Raw genomic sequence first — 22,995 nt, forward strand, 5'->3', positions numbered from 1 at the left:
TTAACCACTTAAGTCTGCACAAAATTCTGGGAAAATTACTCAAAATTACAATTGGATTACATGACATCAGTTGAATGTCCAAATTGTAATTATGTATGGCCAAAATTGCGAAAATTAGATTACAATCATCAGTACTAGCAAGCAGCCGGCGGTGGGCAGGAGCAGCTGACAGGTGGTGAATTCATCACTTTCACCTGCTCATGGAATAGAGACCTTACACAAAGAAAAACTCATATTGAACTCATGGTTCTCTTGCTTGAAACCCTGCAAGACACTAAAAAGTTTCCTTCATTAAAAGTTATTTTACCACAAATGTAGCTCTTCAGTAAATTTATTTTTTGAGATGCAGATAACAGAATTCACGGGTGTTATGTGCCAGTTTCGCAAGAAGTTGTAAAACAGAAGTACGGGTGTTGTGACAGCAGGAAACCTGCAACCCTCTGAAGGTTCTCCTTGTAACATCCTGCATCTTCTCTCTTCTGAAACATTTCTTCAAGGCTGCTGTACAATATCCTTCCAATGGACTGATTATATTCCTTACTTTTTTTTAGGATATCGCCAACTTTATTGAAGGACCTCGGCATGATGACACAGGCGGTAAGTAACACAGTGCATGAGACTGGAAAATGCTTATGTTCCTGTCTATTTCATGTAACAGGTTTGCAATTTGTCTTAAAGTCAATGGGAACCTTATTTTTTTTTTAAAAAGCCAGATACTTATCTAGGAAGAGGGAAGGCTCTGGTTACTACAGAGCTTTCCCTCTCCTCTGCCGGTGCCCGTTCCACCGCTGGCTCCCCAGTAGCAGTATTTGACTAAATTAGTCAAATACTGCTCTCTCTGCTGCTGAAGGGATGCTTCAGAAGTCTTCAGGAGTCCGATGCTGCTAAAGACGGGCAGCTCCATACTGCGCATGCGCAAGCGCTGAAGAGATGGAGCTTGCATGTGCGCAGTATGGAGCAGCCTGTATTCGGGAAGACTCGGCTCCCGAAGACTTCCGAAGCCAGCACAGCACCAAGGGCATTGGGAGAAGAGAGGGAAGGCTCATTAGGACCCCTCCTTAGGTAAGTATCTGCTTTCTTTTTTTTTTTTTTTAAAGACTCCCATTAGCTTTAAGGTGCCCATTAACAGTACAATTTTTTCACCACACGCGATCTTTCGATGCAATCAAATGAAATGACAAATGAAAATAATGAAATGAAATGAATGAAATGACAAATGAAAATAATTGGAATGAATGAAATGAATGAAATGACAAATGAAAATAATTGGAAGGTAAACATCGATTGTTCACATTGATTGTTTCACATGAAAATACCATTGTTATTGCCTTTATGATGTAAAAGAAAACCAAGGTATAATGCATGGTATGACTCACACAGGTACACAGAGACAGGGCCGTTTCTAGGCTAAATTTCACTCAGGGCGAGGGTGTAAAAGTACACTAGGCTACCTATACTGGGGTACCACCTACAGCTGGCTACATATACTGGGGGAACCTATACCTGGCCACCTATACTGGGGGCACCTATGCCTGGATACCTATACTGGAGGCACCTATACCTGGCTAGGGCAGGGGGACGAGTTGAGACAGAAGGGGACAAGAAGTAACACAGGGGGATAAACGAGGCACAGGGGGAACAGAGGCGGACAGAAGAGGCACAGGGAGAAGAGAGATGAGACGAGAACATGAGGTCACACAGAGGGACACAAAAGAGGCACAAACTGAGGTGAGACAGAGGGGCAAAAAAGAGACACAGGAAGAAAAGAGGGGGACAAAAGAGAACAGATAAAGGATAAGAACAGACCTACAAGTCCCTATTTCATTTGTTAACTGGGGACTACCTGTATTTTGCTAGTATTTGGCTCCACCCACAACATGCCATGGTCACGCCCACTTTTTGCCACATCACGCTGTGCATGCCGCTTTCTTCAGTGTCGGAGCCATGCACATTTTTGCCGCAGCGCACTTCGCACACAAACACGAGGGTGGGGTGGCTAGTGGGCAGGCACAGCAACCAGTGGGTGGACCCAGGGAGGGGGGGCCCAGGCCTGATGATGTGTGAGGGGCCCCCAAATTTCTGATGGCGGTCCTGTAGCTAGCCAGCTGTAGGACCCCCCCAGTATAGGTAGCCAGGCATAGGTGCCCCCAGTATAAATAGACAGTATAATTGCCCCCAGTATAGGTTAGCCAAGTAGGTGCCTTCAGTATAGGTAGCCAGTAGAGTTGCCCCCAGTATAGGTTAGATAGGCAGGTGCACCCGATATTGGTTAGATAGGTAGGTGCCTCCAGTATAGGTTAGCTAGATGGGTGCCTCCAATAAAGGTAGCCAAGTATAGCTACCCCCAGTATAGGTTAGATAGGTAGGTGCCCCCTGTATAGGTTAGATAGGTAGGTGCCCGCAGTATAGGTTAGATGGATAGGAGCCCCCAGTATAAGTTAAGTTAGATAGGTAGGTGCCCGCAGTATAGGTTAGATAGATAGGATCCCCCAGTATAGGATAGATAGGTAGGTGCCCCCAGTACAGGTTAGATAGGTAGGTGCCCGCAGTATAGGCTAGATAGATAAGAGCCCCCAGTTTATGTTAGATAGGTAGATGCCCCCAGTATAGGATAGATAGGTAGGAGCCCCCAGTATAGGTTAGATAGGTAGCTGCCCGCAGTATAGGTTAGACAGATAGGAGCCCCCAGCATGTGTTAGATAGGTAGGTGCCCCTCCCCCCCCCCCATAATGGAGGGGGGAGCCGCAGCCTAACTGGGACTCAATCAGCTGCGGGCCCAACTTCTCCCTCCCTTCCTCTCCTCGGGCTGCCCTCCGCTGCAGAGTAAGCGCAGGAAAGAGGGACTCACCTCGCCTAGTAAGAGGGACTCACCTCCCTGCCTTTCCAATCACCGCTCACTTGCCGCTGGTCTCCTCTGTCTGTATAGCTGCTGATACGCGCACTACTTCCTGTTAATTAGTATGTTAATCAGCTATGTAAATGGAAGGCCCTGGATACCATAAAGCCTTTCTGGTCCTCTCTCCATCCTATTGTTTCTGATGGAAGCTATTTGACCTGCTAGGTTGAAAATCTCTTTGGCACACCTCATGCAGCCTTAGAAAGTGCTAAATAGCATTAAAAACACTCACATGTTATGAGGGAAGTCGCCAGTGCAGAGAGGTCCTCTTTGCACTGGTGACCTCCCTCATCCCATGTGAGGGGTTTCTTTATGCAATTTTTGTACAAATAAAACTTAAAATAGCAACTGCAATGTGACCAGGGCCGGATTTAGGCCAAGGCCACCTTGGGCACCACAGGAGCCCTAGGTGGCCATGACCTAGGGCACCACAGGAGCAAGGGCACCAAAGCAGCAGGCTAAACTGTTATAGCATTTGCAAGCTTGCAAATGCTGCAGTGCAGGGAGATAAGGCGAGTGCCTGATCATGGTACTCTGCTGCCAGCTGCCTGTGCAGAGGCCACCCTGCTCTCTCTGCACGTTGGCATTGTGGGCGGCGGCTATGAACTTGGGCAGCATTGCAGAGTTACAAGCGGAAGATGTAGAATAACAGTTGCCAGTTGCTCACATCTCCGCTCATCTCCAACGTAGAAGCTTCCTCTTCATGTCTGACTCGCTGGTAACATGCCGGCAAGTCACAAGTGAGAGATGCTGGTTGGAGGGACAGGTGTACAGCATCGGCTTACGGAGATGGAGGGGAAGAGGAAACTTCTGTGCAGGAGTTGAGCGGAGAGGTGACACTGATGGCTACTGAAGTGTGAAGGCAAGCTGGCTACTTATACTGAAAGGTGGGAGTGGGAAAGGGAGGGATTAAGGGAGTCATCTGGCTACCTATACTTGAGGGGGAAGGGTCATCAGGTTATCTATACTAGAGGGAAAGATGGAGGGGTTATCTGGCTACCTATACTGAAGGGGGGCGGCTGGTGACAGTGGCCTTGGGCAGTAAAGAATACAAATCCAGCCCTGAATGTGACATCTACATACATGCATACGCCTTTTTTACATGTATGACACTAATACTAATACTAATACGCCTTTTTTACATGTATGACACTAATACATGTATGACACTAATCCACTTCTGTCCGCTTTTCAGGATCTATAACATTGATGCTTTGTTAAAAAGTGGACACAACTGCGTTAGTGGGCTCAGAGCCTTAAGAGAATATCCCGCGCCTCAAGACGTACAGTAGATCATAAGCTTATGCTATCTAGCTTATTATCTCAATGCATTGCATTCTTACTGGGTGGCATTGTAGCCATGATCAGAGAGACCTCAGACCCCTGCAGCTCCATATCTGGAGGTAGCCCACGTCCTTATTTGAAAAAAATATTACATGCGACAATGCAGTGTAGTGAGGTTTCCAGTAAAGTTTCAGCAGGCGATAGATAAGGTTGGTGGGGCATGATATTCTGCCATTAAGAAAGAAGAAGCATAGATGAGAAACAAAAGAAGAATAAAGATGATGAAAAGTAAATGCTGACACTGCCAGCTGCGTACGAGAGATAACAGCGCTGGAGACTTGGGCGCAGGATACAGCCGGTATATGGCTGATCCTGCTGCCGCACAAGTCCCGGCCGTATTAAATACTATTCCCCCTCCAGGTCGCCGTCTATAGTGGGGAATGAAATAATTTGGCTTTCAGCAATTGCTGGAAGACGAATTATTATGTTTTAAAAGTAACTTCAGCTCCGTCTTCTGATGGCGCTGAAGTTACTCTGTGTGCACTGCTATAGCCGTAGTTCCTATTACAGCCTATGGTGGCGCTGGCTGCGCCGCACCCAAATCTCCTGTGCTGGTTTCAGCATGTGCGCTGCCAGCTCCGTAGGATTCCCATCACTTCTAAAAGTCATTTAGCCCAGTGTTTCCCAACATTTTTATTGGTATGTACCCCTTTTAAATCCCTGTACTTACCAAGTACCCCCTACTAGTAAACATTATCACAAGTACCCCTTGACAAATATATATTTAATCGTAGTGCATGATAATTGGTTTCTAAACAATTTCCAAGAATTTACTATGGCTTTTAATTAGCTAAAATACTAATTGGGTGTTTTAAATAAGCTTTATCATTTTATCATGTATCATTTTATCATTAAAACGCTAACATTTTTTAGCCCGAGTACCCCCTGGAATCATTAGAAGTACCCCCTGGGGTACGCGTAGCACACGTTGAGAACCTAGAATTTAGCCCACGTGACCTTGTGACATCACCAGTACTTGCAGTCAGTTCTGTGATGTATCACTTAAAAAAAAAAAGAATCAGCCTTTCTTGTGAGGTGGGACCCGGGAATGTGCAGTACAGAATGTGTATCTGAGCCAACTGACAGAAAAGGAGTACGGTAATACGTGACAGTGATAAGTGAGAGAGACCCACCTCCCATCAGGCGCACTGCACCACACCCAATGCATCCCCAAACCTTATAGGACCAATTAGTGGGAAGATAGAAAGGTCTGAGAAAATATTTCCTCCCTTCTGCTCAGCGCAGTCTGACAGATACCCAGGGCAACCAATACGATGTACAGGGTCATCTACAATTAACTTTTTCTCCTGTTTTTTCTACTACGAGATACTTTTTCAGGTTCTCTTTCAAACAACTTATCAGCACTTTACAATTGAAAAAGTACCACAAAGTAGATGAAACAGTACTATCAAAAATATGTGGGGTATTTTTTTTCCTTGCTGGTGGTTTAAGAGGGATTTTGTTGAAAAGAGTGTGAAAATATCACCTAGGATTAAACTCAGAGGAAAATGTTAATTGCATATGGGCCACTGTTTCTTGCAACAGCTGAAATATCTGTACTACTGTAGCTGTCCCTGAATCTCGCTGCTTCCCTTTTTGTTCCAGCCTGTGTACTTATCTTGGTAAATTAGTGCTTGGGTCTGTCAACAATCACAATGTCCCAAATTGAATAAGTTTAATATTACTTTTCTTATCAAATTTGTATTACCTTTTTGTGTGCTAGTTGCTAAAAATGTAGTTTATGCATAGGGGCCCTTATTTAATTTACTTTCTCTCTTAAAGGAAACTAGGTAATAAAAAAAAGGATCCACTTACCTGGGGCTTCCTCAAGCCCGTGGCAGCCGTCCTGTGCCCTCACCGCAGCTCCAGAGGCTCCCGGTCTTCTCCGCTGCAGAACCCGACCTCGTCAGGTCGGGTTCCGGGTCGGTGTCTTCTGCGCTCCACCGGGCGGGTCACGTGGTCCGGCCGACGTCATCAGGACGGTACTGCGCAGGCAAGGTATTTCTGTGCCTGCGCAGTATCATCCTGATGACGTCGGCCAGACCACGTGACCCACGCAGTGGAGCGCAGAAGAAACCGACCCGGAACCCGACCTGGCGAGGTCGGGTTCTGCAGCGGAGAAGACCGGTAGCCTCCGGAGCTGCGGTGAGGGCACAAGACGGCTGCCATGGGCTGGAGGAAGCCCCGAGTAAGTGGATCTTTTTTGTTGTTATTACCTCGGACACTCACTTTAAGTTTTCTTCTAGGAGAAATGATTCATCTTCTGTTTAAAATAACTTTTTTAGCACTCTGGAAATAAAAAAGTACAAAAAGTAGGTGGAAAAGTACTGTCAAAATTATTTTCTTGCTTGCTGGTGGCTTAAAATGCATTTTGTTGAGAAAATAAAGCATCACCAAAGAAAAAACTTAAGAGAAAAAGTTAATTGAATAAGGGCCAAGAAAAGAAAAAGTATGGGGCCATGTGCAATTCAGTTTTTCTCCTGAGTTTTCTCCTAGGAGATCATTTTTCATCTTTGATTCAAAATAACTTTTTAGCACTTTGCAATGGAAAAAGTACCAAAAAGTAGGTGAAAAAGTAGTCAAAATAATTTTGAGTATTTATTTGCTTGCTGGTGGTTTAAAAGGCATTTTATTTACAAGTTGTAAAATTATGACCTAGGAGAAATCTCTGGTGAAAAAGTGATTTGCAAATGGGCCATTGTGAGAAAATATGAGAAGAAAGTTGTTACTGCATCCTATGTAAAGATTACCCCAGTGCTACAGAAAAGTAAAAATATGCAATTCACTGTTTCTTCAGAGTTTTCTTCTAAGTGACATTTTCTCACCTTTTCATAAACCACCAGCAAGCAAAAAAAATACTCAAAATAATTTTGATGGTACTTTTTTTTAACATTTTTGTGTACTTTTTTCATTGTAAAATATTAAAGCCAATATCAAGTGCAAATAAAAAAAAGATACCTATGCAGAGGGAAGACTCTGGGTCTTATAGAGCCTTCCCGCTCCTCTCTCACGGTCCCTTGTTCTAGCAATGTCATCCCCGTTTGAATCCCCCAACGTGGGAGGCTTCAGAAGTCCCGAAGATGGATGGCTCCATACTGCGCATGTGTGAGCGGGCGAGAGAGCCTCACGCAGGCACATTACGGAGTCCCCTGAAGATTTCCAAAGCCTCCCACGGAGGAAGAGAGCAGTCTTCGACCGATTGGTCGAATATTTCACTAACAGGGGTAACAGTGTTGGAATGTGGGGACCGTGAGAGGAACGGGAAGGCTCTATAGGACCCAGAGCCTTCTTTCTCCATAGGTATCTGTTTTGTTCGTTTTTTTGCACTTTACATTCACTTTAACCACTTAACCCCCCCAGTGCTAAATTTCTCCGTCCCTCTGCGCACCGCTTCACCCCTAGGGACGGAGAAAGGCGCACTTGTTGTTTACTGGCTGGGAGTGGGCGGGGAACTTGCGCGCACACTCCAGTTAGCCTGCACAGCAGGTGACTAATTGGACGTTAGGAACAAGCGTTCCTAAATCCAATTAGACTCGCCGATTGCGGATAGAATGAAAACTGCTTCAAACAGAAGCAGTCTTCATTCATAACAATGTAAAATAAACAAACGTGCAGCGCGCAATCGCGCGCGCGCACACACACCCCGGCTCTGCAGTCCAATGATTGGTTATGGGGACCCCAGTCCCCAATAACCAATCATATTACAGAAAAAAAAAGAATGGCAGCAGCACTGAAAGGTAAAAATCGCGCTGGTGTTTCAGGGGTAAAACCCCTCAGTTGTGAAGTGGTTAAAAGTTATTTTAAACAGAATATGAAAATTATCTCTTAATAGAAAACTCGTGAGAAAAACTTAACTGCATATGGGCCTTCAATGCACGTTTCTCCAAAGTTTTCTCCTAGGTGATATTTTCACACCTAATCAATAAAATTCTTTTTTGGGGCAAGCAAGAAAATCGTCAGAACAATTGTTGGTACTTTTTTAGTTGCAGAATGCTGAAAACTTATTTTAAACTGAAGAAAAATTATTCTCTCAGAAGAAAAAGTGAATTAAAAGTTAACCCGAGGTGAGAGGGATATGGTGGTAGCGTGGTTTGTTAATAACTACTATTCAAAGTATCTAAAGAAGTGATTATTATGATCACAGGGCCAATAGAGAGCTAATACTGCAGTTGAGGGAGGGCCTTTCGAGGGCCCCTCTGGCCCAAGGGCCCTGATGCAGTCGCAACCTCTGCAACCCCCATTGCTACTCCCCAGGGGGCTGCCACATTTATTTCTTTTAAAGCAAAACCAGTTGCCTGGTTGTCCTGCTGATACTCTGCCTCTAATACAAAGGTGTCCACACGTTTTTGGCTTGTGAGTTACTTTTAAAAATTAGCAAGTCAAAATGATCTACCTATGTACAATTTTAGGAGCACACTTGTATATACAGAATGGAAAATATAGTGCGGTCGGGATCTACTATGAAGTCTATGAAGTCCTTCTACCGGTAGATTGCGATCTATCCAATGGACACCCCTGCTCTAATTCTTTCAGCCATAGACCCTGAACAAGCATATGCAGGTCGGATGTTTCTGACAATTATATATTGTCAGAACTGACAAGATTAGCTGCATACTTTTTTTTGGTGTAATTCAGGAAACACTGCAGCCACATTAATCATCAGGGCTGCCAGGCAACTGGTATTGTTTAAAAAGAAATAAATATGGCAGCCTCCATCTCACCTTGGGTTCACTTTCAATTCACAATACAGCCCTGCTGTATTCGTCACTAACTTTATGGCAACTTAGTGTCTATCACTGCATTAAAGACATGTCACTATTACTGCATGTTCTTTGAATTTAAAGTGAACCTCTGGACTAAAAATCTACTCAGCAGCACTGAAAAGGCTTGGTGTTTCTTTAACAGTTTCACAGCATCAGAATTTTGTTCTTTTGTTCTTACCAAAGCATCATTTTTAGCTGCATTTTTAGCTAAGCTCCACCCATCAAAGAAAAAACCCGGGCTTTTTTCCCTGATGCTGTGCAGAGCATGATGGGATTTCCTATGTTGTTATTCACGTTGCCTAGCAACTGGGAGAGGTGTTCAGGACACAGGACAGTTGGAACTGTCTCTCATGCTCGCTGTCACCTCCTTTCAACCAAAAAGATGGCTGCCATCATGAAATCAAACATTTGCCTGTTCTTTTAAAACAGTGTGGGTAAGAGATTATATTACCTATCTATTTTAATTAACATAACTAATGTAACTTAATGACAGTATGTTTGTTTAGGCTGGAGTTCCTCTTTAACTTGGTCATTTAAGCTATTTGATTAAATATGTATTTTACCTGCTCTGCACCTTATTGTAAATGCTAGATATGTCTTTATCATAATAACTTTGTTGTAGCTCATAAAATAATTTTTGAACATTCTGTACAAGTATTCTTATGCTTATTTTGTTCTACAGAATACAATTAGCCCTTTGGTGGCTATAAGTGCATTCAATTCTTCTTTCACAAACACCAGTGGTAGTCGGACACCACCCGCATCTTCTGGATCTTCTCCCAATCTTGGCATTGCCATCCTGTCGATTGCTTTCATAATTGGCTTTCCTGGCAATGCCTTTGTCATCTGGACTGTATTGACACGCATGAAAAAGCGCACAGTAACCTGCCTACTGATTCTGCACTTAGCTGTGGCAGATATTATGGTGATCCTCACAGCACCATTTTTCCTCCATCTCTTATCCACTGGAAAATGGGTGTTTGGGTTTGTCATTTGCAAGTCGTGTCACTATGTCAGCTGTCTGAGTATGTATGCCAGCATCTTTTTAATCACCTTTATGAGCATGGACCGCTTCTTGGCTGTGGCAATGCCTTTTACATCTCAAAAGATAAGAACAAAACGAGCTGTAAGAGCAACAGTTTCGGCAATATGGATTCTTGCATCTCTGATGGCCATTCCAATGCTATTTTACCGGGATGTTATAATTTTTTATGGCCGTCCCCAATGTATACCCTTTCATGGTCCAAGAAATGAGACTTCCACTTCCCAACATATCATTTTTCAGTACCTGTTTGAGACTTTGACAGGTTTTATCATTCCATTCACAATTATTCTATTCTGCTACATCTACATTGGACTGAGGCTTCGTTCGGCAAAGTTCCAGAGCAAGCAGAAGACAAGTCGGCTGGTCATCATGATTATAGTGACATTTGCACTTTTCTGGCTTCCATATCAGTTAGTGAACTTAATACAAGTCTCAGGGGAGCATCTGCAATCAGTCACGCTAAAAGCAGCAGCTAGAACTGCTAGGCCTAATGCCACAGCTCTTGCATTTCTCAGTAGCAGTGCCAACCCTATTCTCTATGTGTTTGCTGGTGGCAATTTCATCAGGACTGCTGGGGTGGGATTCATGGCCAAGCTCTTTGAAGGAACTGCTTCTGAAACTTCCAGCTTCCGTAAAATCTCTCAAGTTTTCCGTCAAAGAAGTCATACAGAATCCGTTGAGTTGGAAAAATGCAACCGCGCAGAGCAGACTAAGTTTTCCACTAATCAGTCAGACTGATTTCACTGATAAGATGGAAGGATATCAAGTACTTCTTCACTTCTTCTAAGTGGTATACATTGCAGACATTGCTATCAAGTGTACACCAAAGGAAGAATGTGGAGACTCACATCAAATAAAAAAAAAAAAAAAGAAATATCACATTGAACTCTAGCAGATTAAAAACTGTGAAACTGCGAGCTGAGAAATCTCAGTCATACAGAGATGCTGAGATTTTGTGAATTATAAAATTGTAAAATTGTTTTAAAAACTCTTTAGAAATATCAATGTGTATACTATAAATTACAAATATTTTAGACTGTTTAGAATATATTTTACTTATTTAAAGCTTTTAAACCTGACCTAAATGCAAACGTATGGGCAGCAGCATTTGCTGCTCCAAAAACAAGAACAGTTTACCTAGGTTGGCTATGTACAGAACCAATTATGATCTCCTAAAGAGGAAATCATGGCAATGGATGCAACACAATATTCTAAATAGAATATTTGATTGATGATCTGCAGAGTCAAAATAAAGCCTCATTTGCTAGTGGAATAGATACAATGTCAGCTCCTGTTAGCATAATAGGGATTTAATTTACTGAGACAGAACGTTGTGAATTGCAATCACTTGGCTTAATATGGTGATCCAAACAGTTATTAACCCTCTGCACTCAAATACATGCTCACAACAGCCTGGGAAACAGACAGCAATAAAAGCAACTGAAAGCAGTTAAAATGGAAGATATGAGTTCCCCTCCCTCCACCTCAAAAACAAAACAAAACAGTTTTTGTGTACTCAGCTAGTTTGCCCATTCACAGTCCCCTTCCTTAAGGTCTGTACACACGGCTGACTTAATTCAGCTGAGGTGGTTGACAATGACCGCTTCAGCTGATAATTAGGCATGTGTATGGTAGCCGGCGACCCCCAACCTGTGAGCAAACAAGCAGATCTTTTCACCCGCAGTGATGCCGATCCCTTGCTAATCCCATTGTTCGTGCAGCTTGCCCACCCGCCCACTGTGTGATGTCATGTATGCACCACTCATTGTCCCCTCCCGTATAGTAGCACAGCGAGTTGTCAGCTACACAGCTGACACGTGTGTGTGCAGCCCAGCGATGTTACCTAAGGAGTTCAGGTCCTGATCCCCGATGGGAGACATCAGTTGGAAGTGAGTGTGAGGCCAAATAACTGGTCCTTACTCTGCCTATGTCCGCTTTATTGAAAAATCTTGACACCATTACCCCTGCCCAAACTTAATTAAGCCCTTACATCCCATGCAGGTTGGGTAGTCAGGATGGCAGAGTCCACAAGCATTGAATTCAGCCACTGACCAATTATATCTTTCATGGCTTTTAAAATTAAGGTGCACATGGCAGGGGTGAGGAAGAAATCTTCCAGTTTCTTGAAAGCAATCTTGTTCTAGTATTACACACAAGAAGCTCTTACCCACCAGCTTATGTCAAAAGGAAGAAGTGGTGTTTATGAAATCTGGGATACTTCTTGTGGCAATGAGTGCCTTACCTCTCTTTATCTATTCCCAAAAAGGTTTGAAATCTGGGGTCCTCAGAAAGTCTTCTCCTATCTATTTACTTTTTGAAGAGTTCCCTGAATGCCATTTCCCCCCCGAAAAAAACTATGCATTTTTATAAACCAGAGAAATGTTCACTGGCTTATTCAAATAATCCCCAGCTGCAATTTCAAATAAGCTCCAGTAGGGCATATTTGAGTTTTTTACCAGGTACATATTATGGAACAAAAGGCTGGTAGGCGGCAAACTCAAATAAGGCTACCAAGGATTCCCACTAATTAACCATTTAAGCCTCCTGGACGTAAAAGCTACGTCCAGAAGGCCATGTGTGCTCCCGGCCGCAGATCGTTAGCCCAGGAATCAATCAATTGGGACATGTTGCCCAATGATTGATTCCTCTCCCCAGCAGAAAAAGCGACTGCTTCTCTCGGAAGCCTTGCTTTTTCTGCCTCTTACGTCCCCCTACGTCCCTCTAAGCGTACATGTTACGCTTAGAGTGATGTCATGTAAACAAACTCAAGGTAAAAGTAAAACTACATCTACATGTAAAAAAAATAAAAAATAATCACATATTTACATAAAAAATTACTATTTACATCTCACCCTCCCAAAAATACCCAAATAAAATGTTTAATAAAAAAAACAAAAAAAAAAAACATTACAATAAAAAAAAAACACATGTAAATATTTACCAAAGGGTCTAAACTTTTTAAATATCAATGTAAAGATTAAATATTTCTATTCTTTTCTTATTATAAGCTTGTAAATAGTGATTATATTGTCACCATACATTGTGATAGGGACATCATTTAAACGGTGTAATACCCGGGACTATTAGGCAAATACAATACGTGGGTTTTAATTATGGAGGCATGTATTATTTTAAAACTATAATGGCCGAAAACTGAGAAATAATGAATTTTTTCAGTTTTTTTCTTATTCTTCCTGTAAAATGCATTTATAGTAAAGTGGCTCTTAGCAAAATGTACCACCAAAAGAAAGCCTAATTGGTGGTGGAAAAAACAAGATATAGATTGGTTCATTGTGATAAGTAGTGATAAAGTTATGGGCTAATAAATAGGCGGTGTTAATTGCTCGGATGCATGAAGTGAAAACGACTGAAGGCTGAAGTGGTTAATAAGACCCATGGACCAATGAGAAGCCCCAGCTGGAAATTCCAATAAGGTGGTACCGGGGTTCCTGTACAATTTGCATTCTATGAGTGACTTGAAAGAAGAGTAGGGAAGCATTCTGCAATCAGGGTAGAACAATCACTGGAAAAAAAAAAAACAGAACAAAGTAGATTAAAAATAGAAGGAAAGAAAATAGATGTAGAATGACTCTTAATTTTCAATAAAATTATTTTAAAAACGTGTATGTTTATCAATGTATTTATGGTAAATACCACTTTTTAAAAAATAATAATTAGAGAAGTATTATAAAAGTTTTCAGAGAAAAATCTATTTGTAACATCCATCCATGCAGAGGAAGCAGCATCACAGCTATCAGGTGACAATCCCTGCAGCCATTGCCAGGACAGTAATGATGAGGACCCATATAGCACATTTCTGATCTGTTATTACAGGCAATGTGCACACCCACTAGGAGGCATGTATGCAGACAATCCAAGCCTAAACATGTAAATTCCTTTCACTGGACTGGTTGGGCTCACTACTTCCAAAGATCTTTGTCTCCTGGTTATGATTGATTGACAGAAGAACTAATAAGTAACTAATATGAAAATCCATTCTATGCTAAGTTCCAGTTTTCAGTCAATCCTCCTATAAAACAGCTTTGAATGAAACATAAAGCCATTTAACTCCCACACAGAATCACCCACTTACCACCCCAACTCCACCAAACTCCCACCATGTAATGACACTGTATCTGAGGATTGCCAGCAGCCAATTAGTGCATTTACCTAAGAGCGTATCCTCACTCTTGTTTCTACCATGGCATATAAATTATGCTCTTATGATTCATTGGGGTAGGAGCATAACTAGAATGTATGGGTCCCCCTGCAAATATATAGCACTGGGCTGATATGTATATCAGCACATCAGGTCTCCTCCATGCATCACAGCTGCACACTCTTTCCTGCCATTTTCTGGCGCCCGAACATGTGACTCACATCGGTCATGTGATCGATAAAAGGTAAATAGCAGAGAGTGTGCTGCTGTGATGCATGGAGGGGACCTGCAGTGCTGGAGTAGGTAAATATTACACTGCACCCTGCGCTACACTGCATGAGGTTGGGGAGAGGGAGGAGGGGCAGGCTCTCTTAGCACACCCCCCACCATCATGGGGTTAATAGGGGATATTGTTATGGGTCTCCCGTATAAATACACATAAATGCCTGCATTATTTTAGTTAAAGGGACACTGAGCAGTGCCCTAAAATCAAACATGTCACTTACCTGGGGCTTCCTCCAGCCCACCGTAGGCAGTGAGGTCCCCCAGCGTCATCCTGGCTCCTGTCCGTGTCCCTCCAGCGGCTCCCTTTACAGGCGATACCCGGGTCGGGTGTCGGGCCGGCTCTTCCTGCTTTATGACGCTCCTCATCATCACGCTGGCCACTATGCATCATCACGGCGGCCGGCGTTACAGTCCTGCGCATGAGCGGTTTTCTAAATCTAAATCTATGCCGTGATGACCCATATCAGCCTCCGTGATGACGAGGAGTCTCATAAAGCAGGAAGAGCCGACCCGGCACTCGACCCGGGTGTTGCCGGTAACGGGAGCAGCCGGAGGGACACGGTCCGGACAGGAGCCAGTCCGCTAGGAGAAAAGCACACTATAAATGTTATTTTTTCTGATTAATCTTAACAGAGGCCTTATGTGTAGTCCCTTCTTATCCCCAGTATCTGATTGTGAATCTGACTTAAGATTTAATAGATACCCGAGACAACCTCCTTTGTGCAAATCGAGGCTCCAGACATGTATAGGCAGGAGTCCTTATACCCACAGCTCCCCCCATTTACCTCTGCCACCCTGTTCTGGTATAATAGCCCCCATAAATTGCGTCCGGGTCGGCCAGGTATGCGCACATGCACCATGTAACAAATCATAGGACCATAAACACATCAAGTTTTCTCCTGGGGATATTTTCACAACTTGTCATAAAATGCCTTTTAAACCACCAGCAAGCAAGAAAATACTCAAAATAATTTTGATTGTATATTTTTACAAACATTTGGGTATTTTGTTTAATTGTAATATGCTGTAAAGTTATTGTAAAGGATGCCTTAGTCCTTAATAGAATTGGAAATTGAAGCCCTGTGTGTGTGTGGGAAGGTGCGTATAGGCTTACTGGACCTCCCATGGCCTGGCGACTTTATCCGTTCATCCGTACACTGTCCCGTTTCAAAGCCCTGGTAGGCGAGGTCGGCGCAGGTGCAGTATGTTTGCGGGAGTACGCACACACTCCCGTGGGAAGACGTAGCCGTCATGCGCGGTCACCAGGTGCCATGGCGGACATACTGCACTTGTGCACGTAGTATGTCCAAGTCAGGTGAGTGCAGGTCTGGGTTATGTCTTCCTGCAGGAGTGCACTCGTACTCCCACGGACATACTGCGCCTGCACCTGCCCCGCCAACCAGGGCTTTGGAATGGCACCGCGGCACGTACAGATGAACGGATAAAGATGCCGGGCCACGTGAGGTGCGTAAGCCTATGCGCACCTTCCCACACACACACAGGGCATTCATTTCTGATTTAATTAAGGACTAAGGTATCCTTTAAAGAGAAGATGAAAATTACCTCTTAGGAGATAACTCAGGAGAAAAACGTAGTTGCATATGGGCAATAGTGTGCTTTCAGTCAAAGGTAGTGCACATCCTGGTTACAGCTTACGTGGGCTATTAAACCAGAATGAAGTGAGATGGGGTAAATTAAGGGAGCAGTGAGCATCAGAACTGCTGCACATACATTCTGGACCCTTGATTTGCATATTGCAGCTTGCCTCCCTCCAGTCTCCTTTTTGAGTTTGCCTCGAGTATCCTTTTTAAATATATTTTGTATTTCCTTTTTTTTTCTTCTTACTTGGCCGCTGTTTTTGCCTTACAGGTACCCCCAAAAAGACTATTAAGTTCAGTATGTTTTTACCACTGAATGCATTCCTAACAACACTTTAATTCATAATGCATAGTTCTCACACACGTGACTTACAGCTATTGATCTTGGTAAACAACACAGTAAGCTTCAACTCATACATATATGACAATTTAGAATAGTAATAATTTTGTACCGTGAAAATGCAATGTACGTAGCTGTAAGCTTAGCAATAATCAATTATTGAGATATTTGAAAATCTAGGTTTACTTGTCCTTTAAAATTGTCTCTTTACAGTAATATTAGTAATATTACATACTGTAAAGTTGGCCAATGCCAGCAGAGTCACCTTCAGGAACTGTGATTTCCTCATGACTGTCATACTCAATAACAACACTCTCAGTGATTATCTTACATCTAGATCTTGTCGCTGTAAGTGTAGCACACACAATTCATTAGTAGTAGCTCACAAGATGTGCCTTTGTGTTCTAAGTAACACCGAAATGTAGGTCAGGACATACGTAGCCTACGGGAAATCCCAACGTAACACCGATAGCAGATGTATACCATGCTGTGGTACAATGCACCAGAGCCAGCTCTTCGATACCTGTACATGCAATTCAAATATGGATGAAAGACAAATCGATACACTGTGTGATACTGCGCACAGAAACCTGGAGACAGACTATGGGCATGGGACTATGATTTTTGCAGATTCTCTACCCAAAGGTCGGAAGCTCTGCTCTAATTTGATATTACCAAATATCAAAGTGGTTGATGAAGACAGGAGGGACAAAAAACTTTTATCAAGTTACAGACAATAAAATATTATCAATATTACAATCTTCCATGTGTTGTATGGACTCTAACTTTTATACTGGACAATAGTTTAAGCATCACCGATTAGTGTGTGTAAAGTTGCTGATCTCTCTTGGCACATTGGCGAGCAATCCACCTGGTGGATCTCTAACTGTGTGTGGGGTTACTCTTTAACCTTTACTTTTTTTCTTGAATGAAGAATGAAGTAAAGAAAAGACCAAGGGCATTGTTCTCCCACTCACCCCACCTGCTCTGTGATGATCTCTGTGTGCTCTTGCGTTGGCCCATCTTGCCTCCATATAACAACAACACAATGGGCTCAATTCTGGTAGCTATGTGAGGTAAATATTTTTTTTGTAGGTAAAATACCTCATGAGGTATTTTCCTCTTCTTTTATCAATTCTGAAAGATTTTTCTCCATTTCCATGAGGTAAAACATGTGGTAAATGCATAGAGTGAGGTAAAACATGAGATATTTCAGTGGTAAGCCTGCAGCAAATAAGTAATAGTCTTTAATTGTCTTCCATAAGTTAGGATAGTCTTTGGAAGATTTTTTGTTTTTTTTTGAGGAGGGAAGGTGTATTCGATTATGTAGCAACCTATGAAAAGTAAATTTATAGGCATCCATTATAAAAAAGAAAAAAAAAATCCAGCTCATTTACCTTTAGAGGCTGGGGGTGGGGTGTGTGTGTGTGTGGGGGGGGGGGGGGGTGGTAGGAGCACTTTAGAGGCTGGGAGAGGGGTCAGCACTTTTAGAGACTGGGGGTGTGAGTGCTTTTACTTTTAGAGGCTGAGGGTCTGGAGGAGGGGGGGGGGTTAAAGCACTTTTACTTTTAGAGGCTGCTGGGGGGGGGGGGGGCTCGGAGCACTTTTAACCAGAGGGGGAGGGGGAAATCGGTGTTTGCCGCAGTTTTACTTAATTTTTTTAAAAATAGAGGCTGTGGGTTGGAGCATTTTTACTTTTTTTTCCAACCAGAGGTTGGGGAATGGCAATGTTGTGGGGGGAGGGGGGGAGTGCACGGCAGATGAAGGATTGTACAGGGTTTGGAGCACCTTTTCTTTTTTAAAACAAAATGGAAGCTGGGGGGGGGATTCGTTGGTCAGATCACTTTTACTTATTTCAGCAAAATTTGGGGGCCCTGAACACAGACCAAGCCAAAATGGCTCCATGTTATGTGGCAGATATCACAATTCTGTCACAGCACTGAATTTATCATGTGGTAGAGGTAGGTCTAATTATATGAGGTAAAAGACATGCAAACACGCACCTTATTTCACTTCAGAATTCAAGTGTGAGGTATTTCACTACTAAATACCACACATTTTAGTAGAAAATTACCACATGAATTACCTCATGAAATTACATGAGGTAAAACTTTACTTATACTACCAGAATTCAAAAGTTAATTTCCCTCATGAGGTAAACCCAATTCCATGAGGTAATTATTTACTAAACGCTACCAGAATTGAGCCCAATGTGTCCGCTAACCTGGAGCCTATAGGGATATGTCTTTACACCCTCAGCCCGGCACTGCCACCTGTGGGATTTAGTCCCAGTCCCTGCTGGACAACGTTCCTCATACATGTGTATTAGATTCAAGCCACTCATGAGCGTTGTTTGTAAAGGCTTGATGAGTCACTTTGTAATTAATTTTTTTTTATGCCTACATTGTGCCAAGTCAGTAATGTATCTACATAATTAGGCACTAAGTTAACACAAAACTTTACTCATGGTTGCTAAACCTTTTTGAATTTAGAGATGAATGTGGAGGCAACCAAATCCTTAAAGAGATCGTGTAAGTGCTATGTTTACTAATTACTTATAGATCCACAGGAATGTGCTTGACACGGGTATGGAAGCAATATTGTAAGAAAACTTGTATGCTTGCCTGAGTTTTCTCCAAGGAGATAATGTTTTATATTCTATTTAGAATAACTTTCCAGTACTTTGCAATTGATAAAGTACCAAAAAGTACGTGGAAAAATACTATCAAAACTATATTAAGCATTTTCTTGTTTGCTGGTGATTTGAGGGCTTGTTCACACCTAGGGCGTTTTTTTTTTTGTTCTTTTTAAGCGCCAGCGATTTTCAAAATCTCCCTAAAAGCACTTGTGCAATGATTCCCTATGAGAGTGTTCACATCTAAGCGGTTTGTTTCCGATCCACTCGCAAAGCGCTGCCTGTACCATTTTGGGGGTGATTTCCCTATAATGGCAGGTATAGGAAAATCGCAAAACGCTTGGAAAACCTCTTGGTATAGTGATTTCCCCAGTGCTTTTAAGAATAAATACATTAGGTTTGATTTACAAAGCGGTGCTAACAGTTAACACCCTGGTGAAAAGCCCCTTATCACGCCTAAACTCAGTTTAGGCGTGATAAGTTTAGGCATGATAAGTTTAGGCGTGATAAGTTTAGGCGTGAAAATCGATGGCGTCAGCGATTTCGATTTTAGATGTGAACAAAGCCTTAAAGCAGGGGTCTCAAACTCGCGGCCCGCGAGCCATTTTCGGCCCTCGATACAATATTTTGTGGCCCTCGCCGGCAAAAGCTTCCTTATAGTTCGCTTCAGTGCTCCCAAGTAATCCACCGCATCCCCGCCGCTAAACGGGGGCTGCAGAGCCCCCAAATCGCCCAGGGGGCAATCCGCCGGCATTTCCTGGAAGGGGCAGAGCTTTCAGCTTCAGCTCTGCCCCTCCTGACGTCAATCGCCACACGGAACGCCGCCTCTCCCCGCCCCTCTCTGTGAAGGAAGAGTGAGAGGGACGGGCAGAGGCGGCGATGCGCCGCGATTGTGAAATTCCTTATGCGGCCCAGCCTCATCCTGACTTTGCCTCCTGCGGCCCCCAGGTAAATTGAGTTTGAGACCCCTGCCTTAAAGGGACTCTGACTTGTAAATAGAATCAAAATCGGAACTTACCTGGGTCTTTCTCCAGCCCACCGTAGGTCGAGAGGTCCCTTGGCGTCCATCTGGCTCTTCTCCTAGGCCCTGCTCAGAAATGGCTCCCTGGTGGCTCCCGGCGACACTGGGCCTGAGTGTCGGGCTCCTTCTTCCTGAAAGGTGATGTCAGTCATCACCACGCCGGCCGGCGTGACAGTACTGCGCATGCGCGATTAAACCGCGCATGCGCAGTACTGTCACACCGGCCGTTGTGATGACGCAAGGAGGCCGGCGTGGCGACGACTGACGTCACCTTTCAGGAAGAAGGAGCCCCACACTCAGGCCTAGTGTCGCCTAGAGCCATTTCTGGCCAGGCCATGGGAGAGGAGCCAGAGGGACGCAGAGGGACCTCCTGACCTACGATGGGGTGGAGAAAGCCCCAGGTAAGTTCCAATTTTGTATTTATTTACGGCTCTGAGTCCCTTTAAAGGTATTTTATTGACACGCTTGACAATTAGAGGTGCTCACCACGAGTAAATCACGAGTTACCACTGTGGTTACTCGTGATTCAAATTAGCTTTAATTGCCGCAGCTGAATGGCTAGATGCAGCGGAGTTAATCACCCCTAATGCCGCTCGCTCGACCTGTGTTTCAAAGGGCTTGCAAGCGAAGCGACTGATTGGTTGCGTTGCAAGGCTCGCTATGGTGCACTTCCTCCTTCAAGCCGGAAATTGCCTTTTAAACTACCAGCAACAGCAAGCAAGAAAATACTCAAAATATTTTTGGTAGAATTTTTCACCTTTTTGATACATGTTCAATCCCAAAGTGCTGAAAAGTTATATTAAATAGAGGATTTAAAAATGATCTTCTAGGAGAAAACCCAGGAGAAAAATGTAATTGTTAATAGGACGTAGGGTTCTATCTGAATTCTCTCATAGGTGTACTGCCATAAAGGAGGGTAGAACAGTATCCATTTTTCTTTGAAACAAACAAATGAAAGCAAGTAATATTATGAACATTGTACAATGATACATTGTAGGGTAACTGAAAACATTGACATTCATTTTTAACTTTTCCAGTGTCATTAATTGTTATAAGAACAAAAGCTTCATACAATGTAATGACAAAACATGAGATATGACAGAGAGCAAAACACTATTAGATCCGCAAAATAACTTAGCAAAACAGCACCATCTAGTGATGTGATAGATGTATCAAAGATAAAATCGGGCTTTTGAAAAAATAGGCCTAGGCTCATTAGTGTTTATTTTTGTTTTATTCATGCTGTGTGTGCTACAGTTCCACACCATAAATAATTGAATACACCCTCTGTATTCAAGAAGGAAAAAAAGAAACAAAAACTCACAGTTCCTTGCTTCATCCATCTCTTTTACTTGTCAATAAAAAATGAATGGCTCATCATTACTGCAATTATAGTAAATCTGTAATCCATACAAATTATAATCACAATCTTAAGGCTAGTTCACAGTGGTCAGTTGCGTTGCAGAATAATTCTGCATGTCAGCTCACTGCCCATACAACACTATGGACCTGTTCACAGTACTGTGTTGTAATTGATCACGTTATTCTAACTTGCTGCATGCAGGGTTTGTATTAAAGCCTATGTCCAGTCTCCATTTCAGTTCACGCTCATTATAACGCATGTGTTATGAAACTGACAATTGTGAACCTGGTCTTAGATAATAACGTTTCCCTCTGCAATGTATTACATTTGGGAGCTAAGTTTCTTACCTATGTATTTCATACAAGAAGAACATTCAGTGCCCTTTCCCACTGAAAATCGAAAAACACACCCAATGCGATTGTGATTTTTTCCTACATTTTCAGCATTTGATCATGTGCTTGAGATCAGAATCGTGTAAGGATGCATTTGCGTTTCTGTAAAAATGTAAATGCGGAAATGGTCTTGTGCAATTTTTGTTTTTAAAGGAGTTATCAGGCAAAAAAAAAAAAAGAGTTTCACTTTCCTGGGGCTTCTACCAGCCCCATGCAGCCATCCTGTGCCCTCGTAGTTACTCACTGCTGCTCTGGTCCCCCTCCGTCAGCTAGTTTCTGGCCGCATTGCGTACATTTTTACGCATTCCCGTTGGTGCAAGAACATTAACACATACGTTTTTACGCGTTAGTGGTTCAATGCGTAAATTTTTACGTGTAAGACCGCTAAATTGTATGTGTTAATGTTCTTGTACCAGCGGGAATGCGTAAAAATGTACGCAATGCGGCCCGCCGACCCCGAGGTCGGCAAAAACTAAACTAGCTGACAGAGGGGGACCAGAGCAGCAGCGAGTCGCTAAGAGGGCACAGGATGGCTGCATGGGGCTGGTAGAAGCCCCAGGTAAGTGAAACTCATTTTTTTTTTTTTGGCCTGATAACTCCTTTAAAGTGATCCAGTGTGATCCACAAACCGCATGCATTTTACAATTCTAATCGAATCGTGATCAGTGGAAAAGGGCCTCACAGCAGGATATAACCAAGACTTCTGGTTACTGTATATATGGACACTGTATGTATATATATATATATATATATATATATATATATATATATATATATATATATATATATATATATATATATATATACGGATCCCTATGGGGAAGTTCATACTTTCCACTCTGCGGTACGCTGCATTGGAAGTACCAAATTTAACACTAGCGCAGAACTACGTTACCGAGCGGGACCTGCGGTGACCTGCGGTGATCTGTGTTGGTCCGGAAGTCATGTTAGTCTATGGCGATGTAGGTTTTTTTAAAAATAGTTTGTGTCGTTTTTACAATGCGCTTCTGCATACCCAAAGCAGGAAGTGACCGCAAGCGCACATCACTTCCTGCTTGACTGGTGGCGAGACAGGAACACCGTGTACTGACGCAGTGTTCCCTGAAGGCCTGTTTTTGGCAGTGCGATGCACCCCACTGCAATGCTACCACCAG

General features: G+C 43.0%; 1 protein-coding gene across 1 annotated transcript; it reads left to right on the top strand.

Annotated features, from left to right (window-relative positions):
* The first annotated feature begins 532 nt into the window (after positions 1–532).
* LOC137554796 (leukotriene B4 receptor 1-like) lies at positions 533–12,910 on the top strand. Its single transcript, XM_068271525.1, has 2 exons — positions 533–597; positions 9,686–12,910. The coding sequence occupies exons 1-2, from the start codon at positions 583–585 to the stop codon at positions 10,784–10,786; spliced, it is 1,116 nt and encodes a 371-aa protein (XP_068127626.1). The 5' UTR covers positions 533–582; the 3' UTR covers positions 10,787–12,910.
* Positions 12,911–22,995: the final 10,085 nt, after the last annotated feature.

Source organism: Hyperolius riggenbachi, chromosome 1 (genome assembly GCF_040937935.1).
Source record: "Hyperolius riggenbachi isolate aHypRig1 chromosome 1, aHypRig1.pri, whole genome shotgun sequence".
In the NCBI taxonomy this organism is placed as follows: Eukaryota; Metazoa; Chordata; class Amphibia; order Anura; family Hyperoliidae; genus Hyperolius; species Hyperolius riggenbachi.